The sequence below is a fragment of the Miniopterus schreibersii genome (genome assembly GCF_964146895.1).
Source record: "Miniopterus schreibersii genome assembly, chromosome: 2".
In the NCBI taxonomy this organism is placed as follows: Eukaryota; Metazoa; Chordata; class Mammalia; order Chiroptera; family Miniopteridae; genus Miniopterus; species Miniopterus schreibersii.
The window spans coordinates 157,792,700-157,806,205 of record NC_138102.1 but is presented as its reverse complement, the minus strand read 5'-3'; the positions used below and the strand labels follow the sequence as shown (position 1 = coordinate 157,806,205).

Below are 13,506 nucleotides of genomic sequence, written 5' to 3'. Positions count from 1 at the left end.
TAAATATATTTACACATGTGTATATAAAAATCTCATCTAATCATCACAACTCAGTAAGGTGGATATTATTATTTTTATTCTATAAATTAAAAAATATATACATATCCAGGATCTCACAGCATGTACTACAGTCACTATTAATTTAGTAAGAAATCATCATAGACTGTTTTTAGCTCATTATGCAAATATATACTTCAACTTTCAAAATAAACATATGTATTTATTTAATGTCCATTCACCTAACATGTATCAAGCACTATGTGGAGAACACACACACACAAAGCTACAGTCCTTGTCTTCATGATATTTGCAGTTACAAAAACAAGACATACAAATATGGAAAGTGAAATGAATCAAGCCACGTGATTAGAGTCAAATGAATAAGAAAGAAAGTAATTACTGAAGAAGTGAGAACTTTATTTGAGCTGAAATCATTGGAGAAAGAATCAGAGGAGGGGTTGCTCTTAACTATAAAATAAGAATCAGAAAAGATGAGACAAGTCCAAGAACTGCAATGACTGTTGCACAATAGATAATAAATATTTACTGAATGAATGAATGAATGAGTGAACCTAAAAGTAAGGATAAGAGGAACGAGTGAGTGAGATGTCTTAATGAACTAGCCTGCAGTTGTGCCTATTTCATACAGTAGCAAGAAATATTTATAAGGTTGATTAGAGTCTACTAAGGTCCTCAAATATAAAGGTAAAAAATTATACATATCATGTCCTTAAACATATGCACGTTTATCTCCTATCCTAAAAAGCAACCAAATATCTAGATCCTATGACCCCTCTAAGACACTGTCTTTAGTTTTTAGTAAGAAACAATTTATTTACTTTCATCTTTCTCATCTAAATTGCTAGAAATTAGTTTTCAATGATAATCTCAAATCCTCCAACACGTTAGTTTTCAATCCAAAAGCTTTTCTGGAAATGCTTTATAGATTTACTAATGACCTCCAAGTTGCAAATTTTTTTCTTTTTAAATCCTCACCAGAGGATATTTTTTCCATTGCTTTTCAGAGAGAGTGGAAGGGAGAGAGAGAGAGACATGTGAGAGGTGAGAGACACATTGATTGCTTGCCTCCCACACAAGCCCCGACCAGGGCCAGGGATAGAGCCTGCAACCGAGGTACATGCCCTTGGGCCAGAATCGAACCTGGGACCCTTCACTCCACAGGCTGACACTCTAACCACTGAGCCAAACCAGCTAGGGCCAAATTGCAAACTTTTAATGGACATAGTTGTGCAACAGCTGATGTTGCTAATGACTCCCTACTGCTTTACCTATCTGACTTTCCTTATAACATGCTCTTCAGATTCTCCTCTTACCTTGCTCACGCTGACTTATTACTTCTGCAATAGGCTGTTCTACCTCCCTTCACTTACTCTTACCCTGTAAATATTGGTAGTCCATGGGGTCTCATCTTTAGTGCTTAGCTTTTTTCATTCTATTCACTTTATCTGAATGGCCTTATCCAATCTCATGGTACAACTACCATATACAAAATAATAAATTCCAAATTAGTGTCTCCAACTTAGATCTTTCCCACTGTTTTGTGGACAATCAATTCCCCACCCCCAGATGCCCCACAGGAAGCTCATTCTTTACATGTACAAAACTTAATTCATCACTTTTCTCACAAAACCTACTTCTACTGCTGCTATTTCTATCTCATTTGGTGATAAATGGCTACCTAGGCGATAAATATGATGAAATCCTTGATTTCTCCCTCCCTTTGACTCCCCCATGGCCAATCGATCACAAGCTTTGCTTTATAACTCCCAGACTTTCATTTCTTGTAATACTAGAAGAGCCTCCCAATCAGTCTCCAAGGCTCCAGTCCTCTCCTGAAGACTCTCTTCAGCGTTCAGTGATATTCATTACAAGCACACAATAAATATTCATTGGTTGTAATTAAAGTTTAATAAATATTTATTGATTATAGTATACTATGTGTTAAGGAATGAAAATTACAAAACTGAACCCGAGAAGTGAGCCTTGACATGGATGGATGGATGGATGGATGGATGGATGGATGGATGGATGGATGGAAGGAAGGATGGATGGGTGGAAGGATGGATAGATGGAAGGATGGATGAATGGAAAGATGGCTGGATGAATGGATGAATGAATAAATGCCAGCATGGTCTCAACCCTGGCTTTTAGCCTTTCAGTGTTTTTTCAGTACCTCCAGCAGGAAAGGTCTATGAATAATTCCGAGTAGTCTCTTCTTCTGTCCTTAAACTACTCACTTGTCATTTCTTGCCTTATAATTTATTCTCAATACCAAACTGCTTATAGGTCCATGTAACTGCTCATAGGTCTTGTTTCAACCTTTGCTTTCTGGACTTCATCTTGCTGGACTGTTTTTTGTTTTTGTTTTCCCCCCGCAATGTTGTTTCTGTCTTCCTTCCCCCGTAAAACTTCTTCAATTGTTTAGTTGCCTTTCATCCTTTGGGAATTGACTTAAAGGCCCAGACTGCAGTAAACCACCCCTGACACCTTTCACCCCTCTAAGATTTAAACCCATTGCCTTGCCTCTGAGTTCTGTTAAATTCTATGCATGTGTCTGTCATATTACAATGTTTATGTCCCATTCTTCCCAAGGAGCATTCTAAAGGCAGGGCTGATGTCTTACTCATCTTTGGATTCCTAGCATAGGAATTATTAAAATGCACAGTCCTGTTAAATACATAATATAGGCTGCTAAAATGTTTGTTGACTGAATAAATGAAGGAATAACTAATTCAGAAATTAACAAATATCAACCACAGGACACAACTCTTACCATGTCAAAAGCTCAAGTTTTAAAAGAAGAAACAGACTGTAAGTAAATAGTTATAATAATAAGGAACAAATTAGTTTTTTGTACAGGATTTATTCTGAACAATAATGGTGTTTTAGATCAGCTACCAATGATACAAAGATAGCACAGGACATGAAGGGGAAAGAGGCCTAGAGTTTAGGAATATGAGGAAATAACATGGAGAAAGCAGTTAAAGTATCTTCTGTAAAATGTTTTATACATCAAATACCTCCTTTATAATATTCCATAATTTACCTCTGTTGTACATTTTGATTTTAACATCCCTTTGGATATTAAAATAAATAATATGAATTTCCTAAATCTTAAGATGATTTCTGTTCATGGTCAAGAATCCCTTATTAGGATGGCACTAAAGCACCTAAGCATGGTCAAAGTGTTGATTAGAAAAAATGTTTTTATATAAACAAATGATAAAAACAAAGTCCTTCATCACAGTGATTGCTTCAAATCACTTTAGACTTTTGGAAATATAAGCAAACTGAACTTTGCTTTTTTATAGTAATAAGTTCAGCTATTCTTTTTTCCCTCATTTCAGGTAGCTGAATCTATTATTTCCTTAAATCATAAGTGGAATCTAACTTTAGTTCAGAACAACTAATATGTTATACACAAGTAAAGATGAAGGGGTTTCTAAATGCAGAAAATCTGTAATGCCTTTATAGATTTGCTAAAATAGTATAATATGACTTTCCTATTTATAATTTATGAGAAATGCTAATATTTTGTAGTAAACACATAAAATAAGTAATCAATATAAATATTTCACATGAATTTCATTTGAGAAGGTAAAATTAATAATTCATCTCTTGTTTGACTATACAGCTATTTTGAAAGATATTTTTATGTTTATTTTTTTCTAGTTCCCTTCTGCTCCCTGCCCCCTGCCCCTCCCCCCGCAACAGCTGTCAGACTGTTCCATGTACCCATGCCTCTGTTTCTATTTAAAATATATTTTTAGGTAATTGTTAGTTCTTAACTAATTTGCCACAGGCTCACATTTTTCAGTAAGAGATTTTTAAAAGTAGAAAAAAAAGTATTTATGTCTTTTAATGTAGCATAGCAAATGGAAACTTTACCCTACTTAATTTACTAGTTACCTAGTTGGCTAGTGTAGTGAGAGATTATGAACTCTTTAAGAAACACCTCTCCGAATAGGAAGACATTTCTGCATATAAAAGATAACAGCATTATTTCTTTACTTCTTTGCCCATAAATTGAATGAATGAATTCTAGTACCAGTGAAAATTCCTCGATTAATTAAGAAATTTGAATATCCCTGAAAAGGTGACAATGAATCAAAAAAAGTCTCCTTTTCCTTCTGTATTTCAGCATTACTGCTAAGCTATTACATAATAACTCATTTTAAGCTGCTCAAAGAGAAACATTAATTAAGGAACTGCTTCATATCCAGCTCTATATATTAGACTACTACGTCTAAACTGTGTGTCTGTGTCTTAGGAGGAAGTAAGCGATACAGAGAAAAGCATGATCAGGGCATTAGAAAGAAGGGATTTGGAAGAGGGGCATTCGTATGAGCCAGTTAACACCATATCGAATGCTATTTCTCTTTTACTTTCCACTTTTAGCATTAAGGTTTAGCAAGCGTTTCATTTTTGACACTTTATAGCCTTTCCACTTTTCTGTCTCTCCGGGAATTTTGATGGACACCCTTCCTTCTGGACTGTAGCCAGTCTGTGGTCTGCAGTTTGAGAACAGGAGGCTTCCTAAACCACTGTAACAATAAGCCTCTGGGATATAAATTTGGGATGACTCCCAGCTTAGAGCTTTCTACTAGAATGGTGAATTTTAGACCTCTGGAAATTAACAAGTGCTATGGAAGTCCCCCTCCCCCTACAAAATGAGAAACAAATAATGCAAATGTCTTGAATGGCTAGAAATATAAGTGACCTAAAATAAATTCCTGAAATCCTTTTCACTGTGTCACATTCTAAATTTTTAAAATGGGTTTGTACATTTAATAACTAATAGTGATATATTATACAATAATTTAACATCTTTAGAATTTTTATAGTCTGCGAAGTGAGTTGGGCAGACATCACTACTGTGTGTAGCTATGTTCAAGGTTAAAAAGCTAAGGCACAACGAGAAAAATGACTTGCCCAAGGACATAAAATAATATGAAATGGGATTGTGACTACCAAGGTCTTCTGATGCCTTGTTGAATTTTTTTCTGACAATTAATAGTTTCAGGTTACATCTCCCTGACACTTATTCATCACTTAACTCAGAGGAGTCAGTTTTGAAAGTTTTAAGGCCTGCATTAACCATCTCAGCATTAGAATTTGGAGGCAATCTCTCAGGTGAGAAATGTTCAAAAACGAATAAAAGAATAAAATTAAAATGCCATATACTGGGGAAAATATATGCTGGCAAAAATGTTTATTGTAACATTGTTAAAACTGTCAACATTGTAGCCAAACCTAAGAATACATTAGTAAGAATCACAAATAAAATACAGAACATCTAGCTTAATAAAATATGATATAGTATCTAGGTCTAAAAGTATAAAGAAAGAAAGATGGCCATAATATATATTTTATATTCATAAGTAAAATATACTATATTTACCCTCAAATACATTATATATTACGTAGTAAATATCATTATCTATAATATATATATCATAAGATACATATTACAATATATAGATATGCTAACATCCTACCTATTACATATCTATATCTAAATATAAAGAGGGATAGACATATTTATATATAAATACTTACAAATTTATATCTATATCTAGTTCTGGAAAAATACACACATATTTACATCTATATCTAGTTCTGCCAAATTGTCAGCTGTAATTACCTCTGGGGAGTGGCATTATAGGAGTATGCGAGTATAGGCAGATAACTTTAGTTTCTGGTTTCTATCCCATTATTTGAGGTTTCTGCAGTCAGCAAATGCTACTTCTAATATATTAGAAAACATGGGAAGGGTCATTACGAGCTGACTGTATAAATAGGTTTCAGACAAGAGAACAAGCCTGGGACGGGATATCACAGAGCTACCATCTGAGCAATGAATGCCTGAGCTGTCACGGGAGTGAGAAGCAGTCTCGTCTCATGTTTAACCTGGTATTAGTCTGGCCTTTGACAGCACGTAAAATAAACTTAACACAGTATGTGATTCCGCGTGATATCCAAGAGCGTGGCTCGTTCAGTCCTCGTGGACAGGTATCTATTGCAGAGTTAGAAGCAAAATGCTATCCTAGCCTGGCCTGTTGAATATTTTTTCCACCGCCCTACTTTTCCTCTCAACCTTATAACTGCAGTTTGCCTTTGAATGGAGTTTTCTACAGCAAGAGAGCACGTTTGCTGGAGACTAGGGTTGTCCAGTTATCATTAATAGTTACGCTGATTCAGATAAAATCATATATTGCTCCTCTGGGCTTACACTTCAGTTTGACGACCTTAGTTAGAGGGAGTCCACTGCTGAAATGAGATTTCATGTTTGCTGTGGCAACAAAAATATGAACTCAGAATTCGGAGGATTAGGCTGGACTCGGGCAAATACCAGGTCTGGGGCCCCTGCCTGAGAGCTCGCAGCGTCCTTAGCGAGGCGCTCTCTCCATCTGACACAATCCCGCCAGGAACAGTGAGGGTCAGGCCAAGAAGCACAAACTGAGCTGGACGGGCGAGCATTGAACCGAACGGCATCCTCATGCTCCTAACTGAAAAGTCAGATGATGTGGGTTAAAAGGTCAATCTAGTTATAGTTTAGTAAAATTTGATGAATTTATTAAAGAAAAGGCTTTTACTTTTTGTTTGCTGTGCGTGTGCTCTCTGTGGTGGCGGTGTCTGTGTATGTGTGTTTGGGGGGGGGCTAGATCAAATAATGGTTACGAACATAGCTCAGTTTTCACCTCGCAGAGTTATATGCTTAAGTTAATCATGTGTTTATGTTTTATAAATAATAAGGGGCAATATAAGCTTTTATTTTTATACCCTGTTATGATACTTTGTCACAATAAAGACATATACATTTATCTCCCTTTTCTCAATGATGAAACTTGTAAAATTATTATAAACTCTATTTTAGCAAAACACACACACACATATTTTATTGACCTGGAAAGTTTTCTCCTATGAGAACTGGTGGGTGGCTATCACCATATAATTCTGGAATGTTATATACATTTTTGCACTCAGTTCTTTTTACTTTTTAATCATTTCATATTCTTAAGCCATCAGTCTAAGTTCCTTCAGATGGGAATTTAAATGATTGGCTGTTCAAGTATCAAAATAATTCTTGAAAAATATAAGTATCTATATAGAGAATAGAATGATGGTTGCCAGAGGAGAGGGGGATTAGGGGGTGGGGTGAAAAAAGTGAAGGAATTGAGAAGTACAGATTGGTAGCTACAAAACAGTTACAGGGATGCAAAGCACAGCATAGGAAATCTAGTCATTAATATAATAATAACTATGTATGGGGCCAGGTGGGTACTGAAAATAACAGGGGAACACTTTGTAAAGTAAATGATTGTATAACCACTACGCTGTACACCTGAAACTAGTACAAAATAATATTGAATATAAACTGTAATTGAAAAAATAAAATAAATAAAAAAGAAAGATATATATAAATATAAACATTTACAACTAAGTCAGATTCACCCAAAGTCTTTGGTTTATAAGATGTTTGGTGGGGGGGTGATGAAGGGAAGAGCTGGCCACAGTGATTCTCACACACACAGAAGCCTGAGCTCTCTGCTTTCTTACCCAGAACTGCAGCATGTGACCCTGACAACACACGCATCCTATGCGGTCAGTTTGATAAAGGTGCACTGTGTCGGTGGTTTTAGCTTGTGACTTGGTGATTGCTGAAGCACTGACTGTCAGTGACCTGTATGTCAGCTGCTGCACTTATCAGAAATTAGCATGCAGTCCCCTCAAATGCCAGACACATGGACCCTTTGCACAAGAGAGATATAATAGGCCCCACATGATACTCCCATTAAACAATGAAACATGTGACATTAACCGAAAACAGGAACACATCAGCAAATATGCCTGAGGAAGTTTATGGTATTTAACTCCTGAACATTAATTTTATTGTGGTGTATGAGGAACTAATTAACTGAGAGTTTCCTTGTTTATTGAAAGTGGAAATACTGTTCAGAAAACTGATGAAGAGTAAATACAACATATTTTAAGTTTATTAAGCTTGGCTCATCGACTTCTATTTATTTAAGCTAATCTCATAAGGCAATTAACTATTTCAATCAGTAACTTTGTATGGCTATTTTATTTAGCACATTTCTGACAAATTAATCAATGTGTTAGAATGCAGAATGAACATGTGAATACATTTCTAGCTTCCTATGGCCAAAGCAATGACTAAATACATTTTTTAAATCAAATGATCTTTTCCAACGTGAGCTCTGATAGACAAGTAGAAAATGACAAGTGAAAAGTTTAAAACTTAGTTATAATGAAAATAGTTAAGGTTAAGGTTACAGCTACATGACATAAATGCTTCCATCAGCACTGAAATACTTTTCTCTAAATAATTATGTTCTCCTAGTTACAGGAAGCTTCATTCAGGTGTGGCAGAATGAATTTGATCCTAGATAGGATATAAAATACAATTAATTGCTGGGTGGGTTTTAGAATTTTTTTTCTTTTTGAAACAGGATCTGTGTTTTCCCAGCATTATGCTCAGTATTTATCATTTATAAATAACTTAATAAGAGACACAATGGTAGGCACTGTTTCCTATGTTTCCTATTTAATCTCTAATGATTTAGTAAAATGGGTGTCATTCGTCCATTTTGCAGGTGAGGGAGCTGAAGCTCAGTAACTTGCACAAGAACAATCCGAGTAGGAGAAAGAGGCAAAACTTAATTCCAAATCCATGCTCTCAATTTCTAGTTGCCTATCTGAGGTTGGGTTAATTAAATCAAACAAACAAAACATTTGAATGTATAAAGTCATATAGACACAGGAATCAATTGGTATAGACAAATCAATCAATTACTTATCTATATAATATTGTACATAGTCCTGGAAGTGCAAGATAAATTTTGTTTTGATACGTATTCTGTTCTGTAGTTGAAATATAATAGCTGAACAACAACTTCCCAGTAAAAAAGGTCAGAACATTTTAAAAATGAATATATACTAGGCTAGGCCAAAAGTTCCTGAACTTTCTTGGATTCAGGCACCACCAGTGGCTCAATAATTTTTCATGACACCCTTAGGACAAGAGACATATCCAACTGCTCCATTTTATTAAGTAGTAAGGTCCAAACAACTAAGGTAGCTTTTGTAGTGTCTCTGTATTTTCCTCGAAGTTTTAAAACATGCTGCATGGCCCTGTGAATTAGCTACAGCACCCTAGAGCCTTGGCACACAGCTTGGAAACCATCGCACCAGGCACATGCCCATCTATGGCGAAAGGCCTTAGATGTGCAACTATGTGACACGTTCAATTGGACAGTTTGGACAAAACTATCAAGCAAACTCTTTTATAACTGTTTGTTTAATATGGGATATAGAAAATGGATTATTTTATTAGATTTTGCCTGCCTATAGATTTTTTTTTACTTCCACATAAAATGTCTTCATGTCAAAAATTTCTAAAGTATCTATTAGAATTATATGATTAGAAATTATATACCAAAACAGAAAGCAGAGGGGCAGAGGACTATAGTCATTAGTAAGAAGAGAAGCACCTATTTCTCTCCTTTCTGCCTGTAAAACATGCGCTCTGAAGGAGTAGCACTTAACCTAAGAGTAGGACAGAGGAAGCTGTGTGCTGGGGAAAGGGAACTCGAAGTTGGCGTTAGAGAAATTGGTATGGACCAAATGTATGACTTTTAATCACTTTATCTCACAAGTTTCTCTCATAAGTCTAAAATATCAGGCTAAAACCAACATTCAAAAAATATTTTAAAGTTTGGTACATCTTTTTCTATGATAAGCAAATACAAAAGCGGTATTTTCCTAACAACAAAAAATTGTTCTGCAGGTATAAAAGGTATGTATATTTAATTTCAAAAATATCTACCCAATACAACCTTCGTAGCTCACAGGTTGAAGTCTTTAGTTAAGAGTTTAGGATTCCACTCATACTTCCAACAGACTCTTCCACCAGTCAAAGTGTACTTGAACCAATTTATTTGAACATCCATTTATTTTATAATTCAGAATTGGAGCCTTAGGTATTTAGATTTTTTAAATATATTTTTTTATTGATTTCAGAGATAGAAAGAGAGAGGGAGAGAGAAACAGAAGCACCAATGATGAGAGAAAGTCATTGATCGGCTGCCTCCTGCACGCCCCTGTTGAGCATCGAGCCCACAATCTGGACATGTGCCCTGACCGGGAATCAAACCAGGACCTCCTGGTTCCTAGGTCAATGCTCAACCACTTAGCCACACCAGCTAGGCAGTATTTAGATTTTTTAATTTATTCAGGACTATAATGATTGTTTTCTGATTAAAATGAGCTAGTACCCATAAATATAATTTAAAACTGGGATTTTTATTCTTACATTGTTTAATGATGTGCAGCTACATTTTGTAGGTATCCATTCCAAACCTGATTCTACCATTATATTTCTTAAAGGGAAATGTATTTATGTCCAACAAAAAGCTTCTTTCTTTGAGAAACAGATGTTCACTAAATGTATGATGGTTTGGTCCCCCAACCTGTAATTTTATTTTCTTTTTTCCATGTTGAGAACATTTTAGCTTTTGTTGTGTAGTTCCATAGGTTTTTATTCTATTTATTTTATCAAGCAAACATAGTCTATACAGGAAAATTTATCGTCAATACTTTCTATGAATGGATTGATGACAAGCATTTGAGTTTTTGATACCAACAAATAGTTTATTTGTCATATTTACTTGAAACTCAAAACAAGATGGATCAGTCAGTCTCCTTCATTGACAACTACTACTATCACTCAAAATAACTGACAACCAGAGAAGTCACCTATGGTTGACAATTATGAGAGGAATAAAAACGACGGCCCGTTGAAGAGAGATGTTAGGATCTGTTTCTCTCCCCACCTCCACTTCTTTCCCACAATGTGATTAGGTAGGAAGTAGTCTGCACTATTCATCTCTTCCACCCAGCTCCTCAATCAAACTGACTCGAAGTGCCAGGGTGTCAACAAGGGGTGGCACTTTCTTCTGCTGCTGGCTTCTTAGTTTTAGAGTTTGGCATGATGCTAATTGCAAGCTTGCCAAGAACTGTAATGACTTTATTCTATTTTATTTCCAAGGTTGCAAAAGGAGTGGTATTGTTTTAGAACTTTTAGCACTGCAGGTGTGAACGTGAAACGGTTAATACACTCACCATTTTAGCAAAGGAAAAATGTCTGCATGCCACACACATTCCCACTGAACACATTTAGTATGCCAGCTCTGTCAAATGGGAGTGAGGCTGAGGTGTTCTTGACCTTTTCCAAGCCTACAGTTATGTTATTGTTCATACTCAATGTGGTTTTCTCTTCAGCACAATATTTGCTAATGGGACTTGTTTCTATAGTTGCTTTAAAAATTTCTTTTTGGGAAACAGAACTAGTCTATATGTACATATTGCAGGTGCGGTCTGAGGCGACGGATGATTTTTCAGTGTCCTTTTTCATTTTAGTAACCAAGGTTACCAAAACTACATTGGCAACATTTGTTTAATGAGAATAGTAATTCCTTATGAAAGTGGAAACAAAACAAAGCACAAAATTCTTTTATGATTAAAATCTCAGAATTTAGTGCAGCAATAGAATTTAAGTTATTCTTAAGAGTTTAAATATTTAAAACATAAATATAACCCCTAATTATTTATTTCAAAGTTGGTATTTCTGGGTGATTTGATCTACAAAGATAGAAGGATGCTGCAAATAATATTAAATGAATGGCTTAAGGATTCAGAGTAAGAGCATCATCTTAAAATAAAGGAAACCAAAGTCAAGGAAAAAAATGTGCCAACTCTGTGTAAAACCCACAAAGGGTAAAGTAACATAAAAGTGTGAATTTTTATAGTCCTGAGTTCAGTTCACTTTTTACCTAGACTTCATAGTTGCCATTACTCATCCCAAATGACTTTGTATATTTGAAAAAATTATATTCCATTTCTTCAATATTGTATACAGAAAGATTTAAAGACTGGAAATAATGGTAAATATGAAAATTCAAAACATCATTTAACAGGAAACTTAGATCTGATTTTTATTAATGTTGGATAGAGTTTTGCAAATGTAATAAATACTGAAGCATAGCAAGATGTTAATGAGACAATTTATTAGCATGTAAATGAACCAAAATCTACTGTTATTTACAAAATGATATTCTACATAAATATCTAAAGTGATATTATTTCACTAACTGCTTTCAGTGGTGGTCTACTTTTATCAATGGAAATATTTCAATAAGCTTGCTTTCCCTGTACTCTTTCTAGCCATGGTAATGATGTTTTAGAAGGTAGTTAGCTTATTAGTTTAGCCCATTTTTGGAGTTTGTTACTATTTTCATTTAACACATTATAGTTGGCATTTTGGCTACATAAAATTTTTAAAATGAAGTATTAGATTCTTTTCAAAACTAATAATGTACAATTTCAGTTTTGGTAAAAAAAGAAAAGAGTCAAAATGACAGGCATCTAAAGTTAATAAGCAATATAAACAGTTATCTTGGTAACTCAACACTTAAAGCACAAATGCCCTTGCATTGTTTTCAATGAGTACTCATTCATTATTCATATATTTATTCAACAAATAGTTGAATGTGGTACTAAAAATTTAGATAGAACAATAAATAAGACAGAATCAGCACCTGCCCTCCTAGAGCTTCCAATTGAAGTGAAAGAAAATACAGGGGTGGGCAAAAGCAGGTTTACAATTGTGAGCGTGTGAGTTTTTTCTTGTATTATTATTTATGACTAATTATTGCATATTACACAATACAATTGTAAACCTGCTCTTCCCCATTCCTGTATACAGGATCCAAAGGAACCAGGTGAAAGAGATCTAGCAGTCAGGCTCTCCCTGGTCTGAGTTGAAAGAGGTTCCGAATATCAGAGAGAGTGAACTCGGCCAATCCCAGCCCAGAGTTAAGAAAGAGTTTGGTCTGAGAACTAAAGGAAGACTAGGGGAAAATTAGGCTGTGAACATAGGGTGGAGACAGATAACGGAAGGCCAACTACAACTAATTCACATTAGGAACCTTGGGTTTATCTTTAAAAAGCAATGGAAATTTATTGGAAAGCATAGTCCTAGCTTATCTATGCAAAAATTAATTGAACCTGAAAACCATAGTATTCATATTTTATGAATACACTGGAGAGAGAAGTTACGAAACTGAATTCTAAAGAGTAAATACTGGCTTCAGCAGCATAGAAATCATCTAAGCTCTTTTAAATACCAACATAAGTCCTTTTCAATACTTTCTATGCGTTTCCTCTTTAAAATAAAAAGGCTGTAGGGTGATCTCATTTTTTGGTGTGGCAGAAATGCGAAACCGCCTAATTTAACGCCATCCCCTCCACCCTCTCCCAAATGGAAACTCAGTGGTACTCACTACATCCAGCCTTGTAGCTGAAGCCTGGAGGAAGGAGGAATCCTTGCTGGGCAGCTGCGGCCAGTGTCCGCTGATCAGGAGGGAATACGGGAATCATCAATGGCGGCAGTTGACCTTGAAC

The 13,506-nt window shown here is 35.3% G+C and overlaps 1 protein-coding gene across 4 annotated transcripts in view; it reads right to left on the bottom strand.

The window, feature by feature from the left end:
* Window positions 1-13,506, bottom strand: part of SOX5 (SRY-box transcription factor 5) — an 891,887-nt gene that overhangs the window by 106,307 nt on the left and 772,074 nt on the right. For all 4 annotated transcript variants that reach the window (XM_081129463.1, XM_081129465.1, XM_081129464.1 and 1 more), the window contains one exon: window positions 13,386-13,506. In XM_081129463.1, coding sequence (XP_080985589.1) covers window positions 13,386-13,506 — 121 coding nt within the window. The remainder of the gene's footprint in view (window positions 1-13,385) is intronic.